The 15,534-nt window shown below is 37.5% G+C and overlaps 1 protein-coding gene across 1 annotated transcript in view; it reads left to right on the top strand.

Moving 5' to 3' along the window:
• LOC134339400 (complement C3-like) overlaps positions 1–10,800 on the top strand; it is a 219,169-nt gene extending 208,369 nt beyond the window's left edge. Inside the window, exons 36-41 of the mRNA XM_063035863.1 lie at positions 2,013–2,118; positions 2,543–2,632; positions 4,602–4,682; positions 5,896–5,979; positions 6,637–6,772; positions 10,010–10,800. Coding sequence (XP_062891933.1) covers positions 2,013–2,118; positions 2,543–2,632; positions 4,602–4,682; positions 5,896–5,979; positions 6,637–6,772; positions 10,010–10,151 — 639 coding nt within the window. The 3' untranslated portion in view covers positions 10,152–10,800. The remainder of the gene's footprint in view (positions 1–2,012; positions 2,119–2,542; positions 2,633–4,601; positions 4,683–5,895; positions 5,980–6,636; positions 6,773–10,009) is intronic.
• Positions 10,801–15,534: the final 4,734 nt, after the last annotated feature.

Raw genomic sequence — 15,534 nt, 5'->3', positions numbered from 1 at the left:
ACCCACTGAAGCCAAACAAAACCCAGTGCCTTCTCACAATAAATGAGAAGCTTAACCCAAGAAATATGTTAAGGGCTCCATAATGATCATCTCTTCAAGACTAAAATGGTTGCAAAACAAGAAGCTGGTATGCTTCTCTTTTATATTTAAATGCTTAGGAATAAACTAAAATCAATCATATGGTATAAAAATATCAAATAGATTAAAACAACACTAAAAGTCCAAAATAACTTTAAAACATTTGGTAAAATTTAAATTAATTGATTCAAAATAATGTACATTAGCTGAACTCCATCCCTTGGGGTTTAACCTTTCCATTGAAGTGGATGGATGATTGCATGAAAATGTTTTAAGATAAAGAGTACAAATGCCATGCTGTGAGTACAGTCTCCACAATCCTCTACTGGATTCTATAGCAGGCACCGCAAGAAACTGGAAAGATACTACTGTTGTTTCCTGCACATACTCCTTCAGATTTACCGCATGCATAAACAAGCCATGTTGTCACATGGACATCAGTCCTTCTGTTCCAGTTGGTAGGCCACATCATTGACATGCCTGACACTGGATGCAAAAACATGAACCTCTACTCCAATTTGTGTCATAGATGATCATCACTAGGTGGACAGAGGAATATAAAAAAGCAGTTATTTTCTCAAAGCTTCCATGGTGAATAGGCAATGTCTCTTGGCAATTTCTCTTGGGTATTACTGGACCATGGCCACTTAAAGCAGAAAAGGAACATATGGGAGAGTATAAAAATCTGTGTGAATTGCAGAAGGAATACACTACATCACAGGATACACCATGTCCCTCCTTTGAGGTTTCTATGTGTCATGCTTTGGCTTTGTAAATCACCCCCGAGTCCATAACCCCAGTGGAAGCTAGTTGTTTTTGATCCTGAGACTCTGCCTTTGAAGTTGGAGAAGAACCCACAAGACAAAAGCAAAGTGCTGCAAATATGAAATGTGGGAACTTCTGGTAAGACACAATAAGCTGGACAGAAGTTGGAGAGAGAATAAGAGGTGGCCCTTCAGCATGAAGCTCTTTCCTTGGAAGTAGGTAAAATTACAGTGTAAACAGGTTTTAAGGGAAAATAGGGGGAGGAATGGAGAAAACAACAGGAAGGCCAAATAACAGAGATTTAAGGAAAATTAATATTAATAAACAGATGACATGCCTGGAGGAGGTACAAATGGGAACAGCAGAATCATTGTAAAAAAACTATGTCTTTTCAATAGCTCAAAATCTGATATTAATTAAAACCTCCCTTAACTGTTCCTGCATAATTCCCTTTGAGTAATGCCATAAGTTGGTTCAAGAAATGGATAATTTAGACAATGTGATCACTTGAAAACACTAGATCGGGTTTATTGAAAATCACATGCAATACAAGCAGGAGAAAGTAACAATCTCTTTGGCTTTTGGTAAGTTCATACTCAGTCCAGAAGAGGTAAAGTATGTTAGATGATGTTGTGCTCATGAGTTTTCACTTTCTAAAGTGATAGTAAGTCTTTCTTATTAATAATTTTATATTTAAAATTTAGTCAGCTTGAGTTACTCAATGTTTTGTATATCAACATGGTGCAGGTTTAATTTATTTTAAATGCTTCTGATGTAACCAGTATATTAAACAACCATTATTGGGGAGCAATGCTACCAATAATACTATCCCAATTTCATTAAATTCACATATACTGTTTTATTTTATGTGTTGTGGGTATTCCTTCATTACCTGTCAGTAACTATGCTTGAAATGATGGCAATGACATCCCCTCTGGAACCCTGATATCCTTCTGCTGAAGGGATTCCCACAGAATGCGTGGGAATTCTGGAATTTAGAACAATAGCAACAGTAGTAATTTCAGGTTAGGCAGCAACTCTGGAAACAAATTAACAGTCGATGTTTTGGGCCTAGACCCTTCTCAGGACTGGAAAGGAAAGGGGAAGGTGCGTCTGGAACTGAGCAATTGTACTCTGATGCATACACTGTGGCTTTTTATCCAAAACAGGTATCAAACCTTGAAGACACTTGTGTTGCATTTAAAGTACACCAATTCTACAAAGTTGGACTCATTCAACCTGGCTCTGTCAAGATCTATGAATACTATGATACAAGTGAGCACTTAGATGGCTGCTTTATTAATTGAGTATAAATTTTTGTAATGAAATTTGTTAATGATTATTGTAAGTATATAAATACCTTCTATTTGGAAAAAAAAGAATGCCACATTGCCTTAAAACAAACTAATCAAATGAATTAGTGATAAAATTCCAAAACAACACATTACACATTTATTAATTTGACCATTGAAGACTGTTGATAAATGCTCAGTAAAAGGTAACTCTAAAGGATTTCAATTGATTTGTTCCTAATATTAGTTCATTTCAATTTGTTTTATTTTGATAATGAAAACTGTACTTTTATACATAGCAGTTTGAGCTACTGCCAGACAGAAGGCATTTTAAGAAGTCAGGTATTAATGTTCTAATTAACTGCTTAAATGTTGCTATATTCACACTATTTTTCCTCTGTCTATAGCAAAGAGTTGCACTAGATTCTACAACGTCCCTGGAAACAGCGGGATGCTTAGTAAAATCTGTCAAGGTGATGTGTGCAAATGTGCCGAAGGTAAGATACATTTCTTCCATACTGACTGCACCATCCTATTCCTTCATCGCAATGTTAATCACAAATTCTGACCCAATAAACTCGGTGCGCTCGAAAGAAAACAGAGAAGTACTTTGTACAATTGTTGCAGCGAGTGCTTGGTGAAAGGCGGCTCCATCATTTTTTTGTAAATTTCTGTGGCTGAAAAAATTTCAGATGTAAATAAAATTACAGGTAATTGATTTACTTGTTTATTTATTATTATGTTTTATTTTATTTTACTTATTCTTTTTTCTCTCTGTGCTAGATTATGTATTGCATTGAACTGCTGCTGCTAAGTTAACAAATTTCACGTCACATGCCAGTGATAATAAACCTGATTCTGATTATTATGCAAATCATTTGGCTCATCCACATCCTGCATTTGCCAGAGCTATCAAAAATAGAACATTTCTAAAAAAATCAAAAACTAGGAAACAATTTTAAAAAACACAAATTATTCAGAAACCTGAAAATCCAAATAACTTAAATTCAAATAAATTAAAATTATCAAATCATCTACCTTAATCATTCACTGCTTTTCCCTTCCTTTCGTATCAATGGGGACATTTTCACCAGCTTTTGATCAGCTTGTCCAAAATGCTTCACTCTTCATCTCCATGATAGCAGAATACCAATATCCATGCTTGTACATTAGTGTCAGTTATAGGAGGTAATATCAGTGAGATCTGATAAAAAAAAAACCCATGAAATTTGAAAAATTCATGGATGTTTAGTAAAAATTAAACCACCAAAATTCTTTTTTTTTGTTGGTTAACCAACATCATGGGATGAATTGCATTGAATACTGTCATATATTGTATATACATAAATCTCTTTGACTGTGCTACTGCCCTAATATTCAGATCTCTGTTCTAAATAATTTTGTGTGACTGTGAATTTAATGGTAACATCCAGTCTCATCGGGTGAGTTTTTCTTCTGTGAAAATTATTTTACCTCTAGAGGATTTAAGGCTCAACAAGTCAGTGTTCGTTGTGGGTTCGGTGGTGTGACTGAGGCAAAGACATGACCCTCCATCTGATTCAAAGTCCAAGACAAACTGAGCCATTAAAATTGCAACAGCTGGTTCATTCATTACAGAACTCTTACGTGTCAATCATTTTGGTTTGCTGTTGAATCATATCCCCAAATTAAAACAAAATGTTTCAAAAGCTTCTACTAAATACTCTACTAGAAAAATATTAAGGAATATTACATTCAAGGAAGAAATATGAAGTTTTACACCTTCGGTGTAGTAATAATGATCGTACATTGAACAAAATAAACTAGTAAAGGAGGTCAAATCAATCAGATAGTTCAAGAAGTGTTAAAGGGGAAAGAGGAGAATAAATATTTGATTTAACAAACAGTACTAATTCACAGTTAAAGAAAAGATTAGTATTTGAATTTGGGCTAATCTCATCTGTACTAGTGTACTGTTGCTGTTACTAAACAAGTCTGGAGGCCAGGATAAATAACTTGGGTTCAGACTTCATTCTGACAGTTGGACAATTTAAATTAAACATAGCAATTCAATTTGTACTAAAATAAATTGGGAGTCAATTATACTGAATTGACACATCAACAGGAATATAAGAAGGAAATCTGATGCTGGAACTCTGAAATAAAAACTAAATAGGTTAAGAAACTTCTGTGAAGAGGAAACAGAATTAATAGTTCAGAGTTAACATTTCAGAATTCCTGAATGGTGATGGACCTGAAATATTCACTTTTTCTCTCGACAGAATTCTGACTCACTGCAGACTATATCCATGTGAAGCTAAATGGTTGATAAAATCTCTAGGGAAGGAAAGTTGTACATTATAATATCAAAGACCTTTTGAGCAATGGAAGATTAAAAATGGAACATTCCACCCTTGTCTTTAAGAATTTTAAATGATGTATAGAGTTATTTCAGAAATTCAATTCCCCTTTCTTCTGTGTCTGTAGGAAGCTGCGTTTCCATAAAGACAGAGGAAGAAGACCCTGAAAAACGTGATGAGGTGTCATGTGCTGCAGGAACAGATTACAGTAAATATATTCCTATTCAAGCTATATTACACATCATCTGAACAATCCAACAATTTTACACATCTTTCATTATTTTATATTTAATCATGTTTGATCATTGTGTTAATTAAAACTTGATTTCTACCAGCATTTCGATGAAGTTAAAGGATTCGGTTGGCTGTACAAAGTATTGGAATATTGATCTAAAATATGTATTCAAATCCTATCAATGCAGATGTGAAATTAAATATAATTGACATTTAAAAATTAGTATGAGTAATGATAGCTGTTAAGCTACTGTATTGTTGTAAAACTCATCTGTTTCAGTAAATCCTTAGTCTACTAATGTACTATTCTGATTCAGAGAGTAGTAGGAGGAAGAGGAAAGGTACCATACGATGTGCTCCATATATGGCTTGCTCTTCCAGTTATGTGTATATAATTTAATGATCTTTGAAATGGAGAGAAAAGGGAAGATTTCTAAAGCAGTCACCAAAAATTGCACAGTGTATATAAGGTCCTCTCCACATCAGCCAGAAGAGTCTAGGTGACACATAAAATGCCCTTGCATCTTGCTGTCAAAGCCAACCTACACAGGACAAAATGCATGAATGAATGAATCCATGTTGAACTTAATTTAATGGCATGCTACAAAATTTCTGTACTCTCATCATTAAAAAAATTAAGACTTTTTTGTAAAATGTATGTTTTGGAAAATCTTCCTCTTTTGAGTGCAAACAATGGCATGGAAATTACAATCACATATCTTAAGAGACAATGAAATTTCATTCAATATTGCCCCATTGTGTGGGGGTTCACACTTCACAGAATGCTACAGTACAGTATGTGCTAAAGTCATAGTTTTATGATGGGCCTTCTTTGTGTCTTGGTCTCCTTCCTAATATGTATCATACTGACGAGGACTCCTATGTCTTTTTAAGTAAATGTCAGAACTGTTGTTCTTTTGGCTTTCCACTCCGTGATAGCAATTAAAAGTGTCCAAGTTCACTATAGAGCAGATGGAGATGTTCAGAATTGGGCAATGTCCCACCAGGAATCATAAGGATCCAATAGTAGAGCATTTTCCAGGTTATATAAAGCACTCTAATGCTATTTCATGTTTGATTTAGCCAATTTCAGCTCTTATTTTTCAGCCAATCAAATGTTTCCTTGTGCTAAAATTGGCATAATTCAATTTCCAGGGCATTGCTTTAATTTTTTTTTCTCTCTCTAGTTTACAAAGTGAAATTCCTTGATAAGGAACAGAGAGACAATTATGTTTTCTACAAAATAAAAGTTCAGACTCTTATTAAAGCGGGTGAGTAATTTTTATACTTTTGCATGATGAGCAGCACACAGCAAAGACACATCAAATCAAATCAAATTTAACAATCACACATGGATACAGCCAAACAAGATAGTATTCCTCTGGGACCAAGATGCAAAACATATTCAAAATAGCAAGGGAGAAGAAACACACATTGTCATGCAAAAAAACTCATAGTCCAAGACCCTGACCACATGTCACACAAATGACAAACAAAAGATAATCTGCAACTGCTGGAAATCTGAGCAACACACACAAAATGCTGAAGAATCTCAGTAGGCCAGGCAGCATCTATGGAAAACTTCCCCAACAGTTCTAACAAACCTGCCCATGAGAATATTGGTCCCCCTCGGGTTCAGGTGCAACCTGTCCCTTTTGTACAGGTTATCTATCCCCCAGAAGAGATCAAAATTATCCAAGAACCTGAAGGCCTGCACCCTGCACGGCACATTAATTTGCCAAATCATCTTGTTTCTACCCTCACTGACTCTCATTGAATACTCTGCTACTCCAAACTTATTTTATAATTAGCAAAACATATTGAGCATCAAGATTAAATCAGCCGCAATTTAGAACATTCCCAAAAAAATTTGACAACCTGAAACAATGGTGAATAGGATCATCTAACATTGCTAATTATTATTTCAGGAAGTGATCCAGTTGCTGAAGGAGAAGTGCGTAAACTAATCACACATGTCAACTGTGATGATAAATTTTGCGTGGAATTGAACAAAGATTATCTAATAATGGGACAGAGCTCAGATCTGTGGCAGGAGGAGGACAGGTAAGGTGCAAATTCTGAATCATAGTTGATCTTTATTCATTCTTGAACTTTTCACACAAATAAAATTTGGGTACATGAGAAACTAATGTTAAAGATGAAAATGTAATCTCATAACAAATTCAGACAGATTAATATGGGATTAAGTCCCAGGATGATAATTTATACAATTGACACATGGAATGGAAGGAAATTACATATATGCAGGATGTTTTACCTGCCCAGGACATCATCACAATTTCCAAGCAAAGGAAGCAAGTCAGTGCTAAATTGTGACATAACGTGATTTTGTCGAGCTCTAATTAGTAATGAACTGATTACTTGCGTCACGATCCCTGGGAAGTCCCCAGGCTCCTACCTAATAACATAGAACATACATACATAGGACATAGAACAGTACAGCACAGTACAGGCCCTTCGGCCCACAATGTTGTGCCGACCCTTAAACCCTGCCTCCCATATAACCCCCCACCTTAAATTCCTCCATATACCTGTCTAGTAGTCTCTTAAATTTCACTAGTGTATCTGCCTCCACCACTGACTCAGGCAGTGCATTCCATGCACCAACCACCCTCTGAGTAAAAAACCTTCCTTTAATATCCTCCTTGAACTTCCCACCCCTTACCTTAAATCCATGTCCTCTTGCATTCAGCAGTGGTGCCCTAGGGAAGAGGCACTGGCTATCCACTCTATCTATTCCTCTTATTATCTTGTATACCTCTATCATGTCTTCTCTCATCCTCCTTCTCTCCAAAGAGTAAAGTCCTAGCTCCCTTAATCTCTCTAAACCAGGCAGCATCCTGGTAAATCTCCTCTGTACCCTTTCCAATGCTTCCACATCCTTCCTATAGTGAGGTGACCAGAACTGGACACAATACTCCAAGTGTGGCCTAACCAGAGTTTTATAGAGCTGCATCATTACCTTGTGACTCTTAAACTCTATCCCTCGACTTATGAAAGCTAACACCCCATAAGCTTTCTTAACTACCTTATCAACCTGTGAGCCAACTTTAAGGGATCTGTGGACATGTACCCCCAGATCCCTCTGCTCCTCCACACTACCAAGTATCCTGCCATTTACTTTGTACTCTGCCTTGGAGTTTGTCCTTCCAAAGTGTACCACCTCACACTTCTCTGGGTTGAACTCCATCTGCCACTTCACAGCCCACTTCTGCATCCTATAACAAAGGAAATAAAACAAGGAGTAGGGTTTTCAATCCCTCACATCAGCTCAGTCATTAAAAATAAACTTTTATCTGAGCATTACTTACATTCCAGGAGTTGTTAACCTCACATTCCAGGAGTTACTTAATATCTAAAAGCATTTCAACAGTGCCATGAATATATGCAGCCATGGACCCCTTGCTTATGAATTCTATAAAGAGATGTTTAACATTAGATGAAGATATTTAGACTATAATACCATAAAATATAGGGGTAGAATTAGGCAATTTGGCCCATCGAATCTGCTCTGCCATTTCATCATGGCTGATCTAATTTTCCCCTCAGCCTCAATCTCCTGCCTTCTCCCGTATCCCCGCATGCTCTGACCATTCAAGAATCTATCAACCTCTGCCTTAAATATACATAAAGACTTGGTCTCTACAACTGCCTGTGGCAAGGAATTCCATAGATTCACCACCATCTGGCTAAAGAAATTCTTCTCATCTCCATTCTAAAAGGATTCCCCACTATTCTTAGACTGTGTCCTCTGGTCTTAGACTCTCCCAACATAGGAAACATCCTCTCCACGTCCACTCTATCAAGGCCTTTTTTTTTGATAGGTTTCAATGAGGTTTCCCCTCATTCTTCTGAATTCTAGTGAATACAGGCCCAGAGCCAGCAAACACTCGTCACATGACAGACCATTCATTCCTGGAATCATTTTCGTGAACCTCCGTTGAACCATCCCCAGTTTCAGCACCTTCTTTCTAAGATAAAAGGCGCAAAACTGCTTACTATACTCCAAGTGAGACCTCACCAATACTATATAAAGTCTCAAAATTACATCTTTGCTTTTATATTCCTGTCCTCTTGAAATGAATGCTAACATTGCATTTGCCTTCCCTACCATTGACTGACACTGCAAATTAACCTTTAGGGAATCCTGCACAAGGACTCTCAAGTCCCTTTGTGCCTCATTTTTTTTGTATTTTCTCTCCATTTAGAAAATAGTCAACCCTTTCATTTCTTCTACCAAAGTGCATTACCATATACTTCATGACACTGTATTCCATCTGCCATTTTTGCCCATTCTCCTAATCTGTCTAAGTCCTTCTGTAGCCTCTCTACTTCCTCAAAACTACTTGCCCTTCCACCTATCTTCATATCTTCTGCAAATTTTGCAACAAAGCCATCAATTCCATCTTTCAAATCATTGACATTTAATGTAAAAAGAATCGGTCCCTACACAGACCCCTGTGGAACACCACTAGTCACCAGTAGCCAACCAGGATAGCCTCTGTTTATTCCCAGTCTTTGCCTCCTGCCAATCAACCACTGCTTTATCCATGCTAGAATCTTTCCTGTAGTACCATGGACTTATTACTTGTTTAGCAGCCTCATCTGTGGCACCTTGTCAAAGGTTTCTGAAAATCAAAGTACACCACTTCAACTGATTCTCCTTTGTCTATCCTGCTTGTTGTTTCTTCAAAGAATTCCAACAGATTTGTCAGGCAAGATTTTCCCTTGAGGAAACCATGTTTTATCATGCCAGTTTTATCATGTGCCTACAAGTACCCTGAGACTTCATCCTTGATAATTGACTCTAACATCTTCCCAACCACTAAGTTAGACTAACTGGCATATAGTTTCTTTTCTTCTGCCTCTCTCCCTTCTTGAACAGTGGAGTAACATTTGCATTTTCCAGTCTTCTGGAAACATTCTTTATATCTTGGTCCTGAATGGCAAATGCCTATTTTAAATCTATGACTACATCTCTTTGTTAATGTAATCTCTCAAATAATTTAATTTTCTGTTTTTTTTAAGCTCCCACTCAATTGTATAGTTACATCCCCTGTTGGAGAAAGTCCCAGACTCCACCATACCACTTCGTTGACTCTCTTCTGTAGTTGGTTCTAACTTCAGAATTCACTATAGAAGGGGTGAATCCACACTCTTAATTTTAATAATTTTGAAAAACCAATGGATATTTTATCAACGTTGAATCAATTTAGAAAATGCTTGTAATTAGTTCTCGTGCTTGTTCTTCTTCATACTGACTAAGTTTCAAAATTTCAGAATTAACTACCTGGTTGATGAAAGCACTTGGATGGAAAAGTGGCCAAATAATGCAGAATGCCAAGAGCGAAAGTACAGACAACTCTGTCAAGATCTAGAATCATTTTCTGAAAACCTCCGGTTTCACGGGTGTCCATATTAACTACAGTACAGATTGAAATAAGTGGATAAAAACACATGTGCAACAATTCCCAGTGAAAGCTTCGTTATCAAATTTGTAAAATTCAATGCAGATCTTTTTCACTGCAAAAATTTGAAGGAATGAACAGAGCAGTATGGTATTGAATGCAATTTAGTTTAAGTGTATCTTTTCGATGGTTAATTCCAACTTCTATCATAATAGAATACTAATGACTGGTTAGTCTTTCTGTAAAGATAAGTATGCATTTAACAAGGTGTTTAAATATCTAATAATTACACTGTTGCTATGGTTGTATTGTGCAGAATTATGTTTGCAAACTTTTATAGCAAGAGGTAACTTGTTAACAATATGATATTAAAGGACTTATCTCACCAAACACAACCTTTGGTATTCTCAAATAGCTCTGCATGAATTTAAACCTATTTCCTTTTTAATTTTGTTCATTGCATTTCTTAATTGACTTTTGTGCTGCGCAGTCTATTTCAAAAGGCAGATAAGAGTCAACTATATTACTGTGTATTTGGACATATGAGGCCGGTGCAACTAGATGGCAAAATGAACTGTTTAAACACTCTGAAGGAGATCTGTCATAGGATGGAGATTCTAAGGGGATGAACACGAATCACAGTGCTGTTGTGCAGGAGAGGAGAGCTAAGCAAAGCTGAGCTGTCAATGCAGAGAAAATATGATCTGAAAATGTTTATTTATGTTTGCTTTTAGGATGTAGCTGAATGGCAAATTAACTTCCAAGAAGGGTATTAATGAACCAGATAGATCTTTTTGACAATCTAGTGAATAAATTATTACCATACTCACATCAGTTTTTATTCCACACACACTCAGTTACTTGAATTAAAATTCCCCATTTATGTCTGTTCTGTGAACTAATTCTAATTAAATAATTCCAATGTAGGCTTTGCTTTCATATATATATATATCTATCCATAATGTGGGGTATTCAACCCCTCGTGGTCATTAATGGTTCAAATAACTTTAGTTGTGGATAGTAAGCAGACAGGACGAATATTGAAAATCACCAAGAACAGCTTAAATCAGAATCCACAATATTTATCAAAGACCTATCTGGGCAAAGTGCAGTACTACACAGGAGTCTATTGGACCAGTAACATAATTCGCAGTGGTTGTGGTCATAAAAGTAGAGTTCATGTGAGGAACAAGTTTAATATAGTTGCTTTAAAAACTAGCAGATAGAAACAAAAACAGAGAAAAAAATAGTAAATTAAAAAAAAAACATCCATGAGAAGTGAAGGTGTTCAGATCTTTAACATTAATTTTAAGCTGCAAAGGCTGGAACATACCAGTAATGCATTCAAGTTTACGTTAGGCATCATTGGAGTAAGTTAGGAGGACCAAGGAGAATGAGAAAACGATGGATAATTGAGTGACAGAAAACTCATTATCCCTGCAGTTTAACATTTGTTCTGCAAACACTTTGGTTTCTCCAATGTAGAGGAGACTGAATCAGAAAAAAAACTGACTGATATATCAAATTGATGTAGTGCAAATGAACATCAATGGGGCCTGGAATGTTAGGGTTTCCAGTGTTGGGTAAGGAAGAGATACAAAGGCAGATGTTGAAAGAACAAGAAACAGAAGATTTGAAGGAAAAGTGTGTGATGGTGGAATCCTATTGACATTATCCATTGAGTATGAAGACTAATGGAGTGGAAAGCAAAAACAAAGTTGTGGAAAGAAGAATCTCCTGAAAAGATCAGTTTTGTTGCAGGTGACAAAGGTCCTATGGAAAGGATCTAGTGAATCCATGATGAAATGACTTAAAATTGACATTTGGTTTCTATTAGATAATTGTCAGCTTGACAAACACCACAACATCCTTGGCAGCAAGTTTAATAGTAACATTGGAGCCTTATATCCTGCATGACAAAACCAGATTAGATCTTGGCCAACAATCCTGCTGCGTTTAGGTATGAACTGCTTCACTATCTGAGGAGTCACAAATGGTGCAGAACATTGTTCAGTCATCTGTGAACATTCGGACTTCTGACCTTATAACCTATAACAATAACAGCACGGAAACAGGTCATCTCGGTCCTTCTAGTATTATGACGCAAGGAAGGTCATTGATGAAGCAGCTGAAGGTGGTAGGTCCGAGGACACATCCTTGAAGAACACTGCAGTGATGTCCTGAGGATGAGGTGATTGATCTCCAACCACCACAACGATTTTCCTTCGTGTCAGGTATGATTCCAACCAGTGGAGGGTTTTCCCCCCTAATTCCCATTGACTCCATTTTAGCTAGGGCACCTTGATGCCAAACTTGGTCAAATGCTGTTTTGATGTCGAGGGCTATCACTCTCAGTTCACCTCTGATATTTAGCTCTTTGGTCCATGTTTGGATCAGGGAGCTGAGTGGCCTTGACAAACCTGGGCATCCATAAGCAGGTTTTTGCCGAGTAGGTGCTACATGACAGCACTGCTGATAATCCCTTCCATTACTTTGCTGATGATTGAGAGTAGGCTGACAGAATGGTATTTGGCTGGGTTGGAACTTGTCCTGTTTCTTGTTTACAGAACATAGCTGGGCAATTTTCTATATTGCTGGGTAGATGCCGGTGTTGTAGCTGTAATGTAACAGCCTGGCTAGTGGCACAGCAAGTCCTGGAGCACAAGTCTTCAGAACTATTGCCGGGATTTTGTCTGGGCCCATAGCCTTTGCAGTATCCAGTGCTTTTAGCCATTTCTTGATATCACATGGGGTGAATCAAATTAGCTGCATACTAACATCCTGGGATGCTGAGGACTTCTGGAGGAGATTATGACTCCCATAATCTTGTAAACCTGTGTCAGATCTCCCCTCAGCCTCCGCCACTCCGGAGAAAACAATCAAGTTTATCCAGCCTCTCAAGATAGCACATGTCCTCTAAACCAGGCAGCATCTGGGTAAACCTCTTCTGCACCCTTCCAAAGCCTCAACATCCTTCCTTTAGTGGGGCAACCAGAACTGTTATGCAATACTTCAGATGTGGCTGACCAGAGTTTTACAAAGTTACGACATAACCTCTTGACTTCTGAACTCAATTCCTTGACTTATAAAAGAAAACATTTCATAACAGTTCTTAATCACCTTATCGATCTGTGTAGCCATGAACCTGGATTCCTAGATCTGTCTGCTCAGCAACACCATTAAGGTTCTTGCCCCTAACAGTGTATTGTCTCCTTGCATTTGTCATACCAAGGTGCAGCACCTCATATTTATATGGGTTAAACTCCATCTGCCATTTCTCTGCCCATATCTACAAATGATCTCTATTACATTCTATTCTTTGCCAGTCTTTTAAACTATACACATCTCCACCAATCTTGGTACCATCTGCAAACATACTAACCCACCCAGCTACATTTTCATTCAGGTAATTTATATACATCACAAACAGCAGCGGTCCCAGCACAGATCCCGTGGAACACCTCCAGCTCAAATAAGTCCCTTCAACCACTACCCTTTGTCTTCTATGCACAAGCCAGTTCCGAGTCCAAACAGCCAATTCGCTGCTGATCCCATGCATCTTAATCTTCCGGTTTAGTCTCACATGAAGGAGTTTGTCAAATGGCGCATAAAATCCATGTAGACAATATCCTCTACTCTACCCTTATTAACCTCACTTGTCACTTGAACTTACAACCTTTGATTTTTAATATAATCTCCATTCTTGCTCTCTCTATATTTATCTTGTCCAAATCTCACCTCCTTCCTCAAATTTTGTCACGTAAGTGCTCAGGTCATTACTACCTCAACATTAGGCATTCTCCCTTCTCAAATATCATTACCACCTACTTTAAATCAGATCTCAATTTTATCTTTAAACATTTAACTCTTGATCCCTCTTCTTAGAAGCCTCTTTCCTCACATAATTTCTTCAAAGTAACATTGCCTCCAAATTACATACACGTGAAGGATTCGCTTGAATCTCATCAAGCCAATTTTCTAGCATCAGCCTTTAACATAGTTGATAAAGTTTTCCTTCAATTGTTATATTTGCCACATTCTGGCATAATTGAAACTAAAAAATGGATAGTCACCAGCATTGTCATCTCTTTCATCGTGCACTATTATCTTTGGTGTTTACCACATTAAAATTAACCCCCTTTCCCTCATTTACATACTTCCTGTCAGCATTAGTTTGAGACCATAAGATAGAGAAGCAGAATTAGGACGTTTGGTCCTCTCCGCATTTTATCATGGCTTATCTGTTTTCCCTCTCAGCCCCAATCTCCTGACACCTCCCCATATCCCTTAATGTCCTGACTAATCAAGAATCTATCAACCTCTGCCTTAAATATACGTAGTGACTAGGCCTCCTTAGCCACCTGTGGTAACAAATTCAACAGTTTCAACATTCTCTGGCTAAAGAAATTCCTCCTCATCTCTGTTGTAAAGGATGCCCCTATCTTCTGTGGCTATATCTACTGGTCTTAGACTCCCCCACCATAGGAAACATCCTCTCCCCATCCATTCTATCAAGGCCTTTCAACAATCAATAGATTTCAATTATATCACCCCTCCATTCTTCTGAATTCAGTGAGTATAGATCCAGAGCCATCACTCTTCATATGACATGCCTTTCAATCCAAAATCATTTTCGTGAACCTCTTTTGCACCTGCTCCAAGGTCAGCACATCTTTTCTTAGACAAGGAGCCAAAAAATGCTCATAATACTCCAAGTGAAGCCTCACTAGTGGTTTGTAGAGCTTCAACATTACATGCTTGTTTATATATTCCAGTACTCTTGAAATTAAGACTAACATCACATTTGCCTTCCTCACCACCGACTCAACCTCAAAGTTCAAAGTCAAAATAAAATTTATTAACATCACACACAACTCTGATTCTTTTTCTGTGGGCATACTTGGCAAATCTATGGAACAGTAACTATTGACATCAGGAGCTATAAACTGTAAACAAACAGTGGAAATGCAGATATAAATAAATAGCAATAAATAATGAGCATGAAATGCCAATAAAACAGAGTCCTTAAATGTGTCTTTCAATGAGTGTAACTATCCCCTTTTGTTCAAGAGCCTGATGATTGAGGGGTAATAACTGTTCTTGAACCTGTTGGTGCAAGTCTAGGGGCAACTGTACCTTCTGCCTGATGGTTGCAGTGAAGAGAGAGCATGGCCTGGGTGTTGAAGATCATTGATGATGGATGCTGCTTTTCTATGGCAATGTGTCGTATAGATATGTTCAATGGTGAAGAGGGTTTTACCCATGATGTACTGGGCCAAATCCACTACCTTTTGTGGGATTTTTCACTCAAAGGCATTGGTGTCCCCATACCAGGCCGTAATGCTGCCAGCCAGCACACTTCCCACCACACATCTGTAGAAGTTTGCCAAGATTTCT

Source organism: Mobula hypostoma, chromosome 29 (genome assembly GCF_963921235.1).
Source record: "Mobula hypostoma chromosome 29, sMobHyp1.1, whole genome shotgun sequence".
Lineage (NCBI taxonomy): Eukaryota > Metazoa > Chordata > Chondrichthyes > Myliobatiformes > Myliobatidae > Mobula > Mobula hypostoma.
Note: the sequence above shows the minus strand (reverse complement) of the source record. Positions and strands in the feature narration are given on the sequence as shown.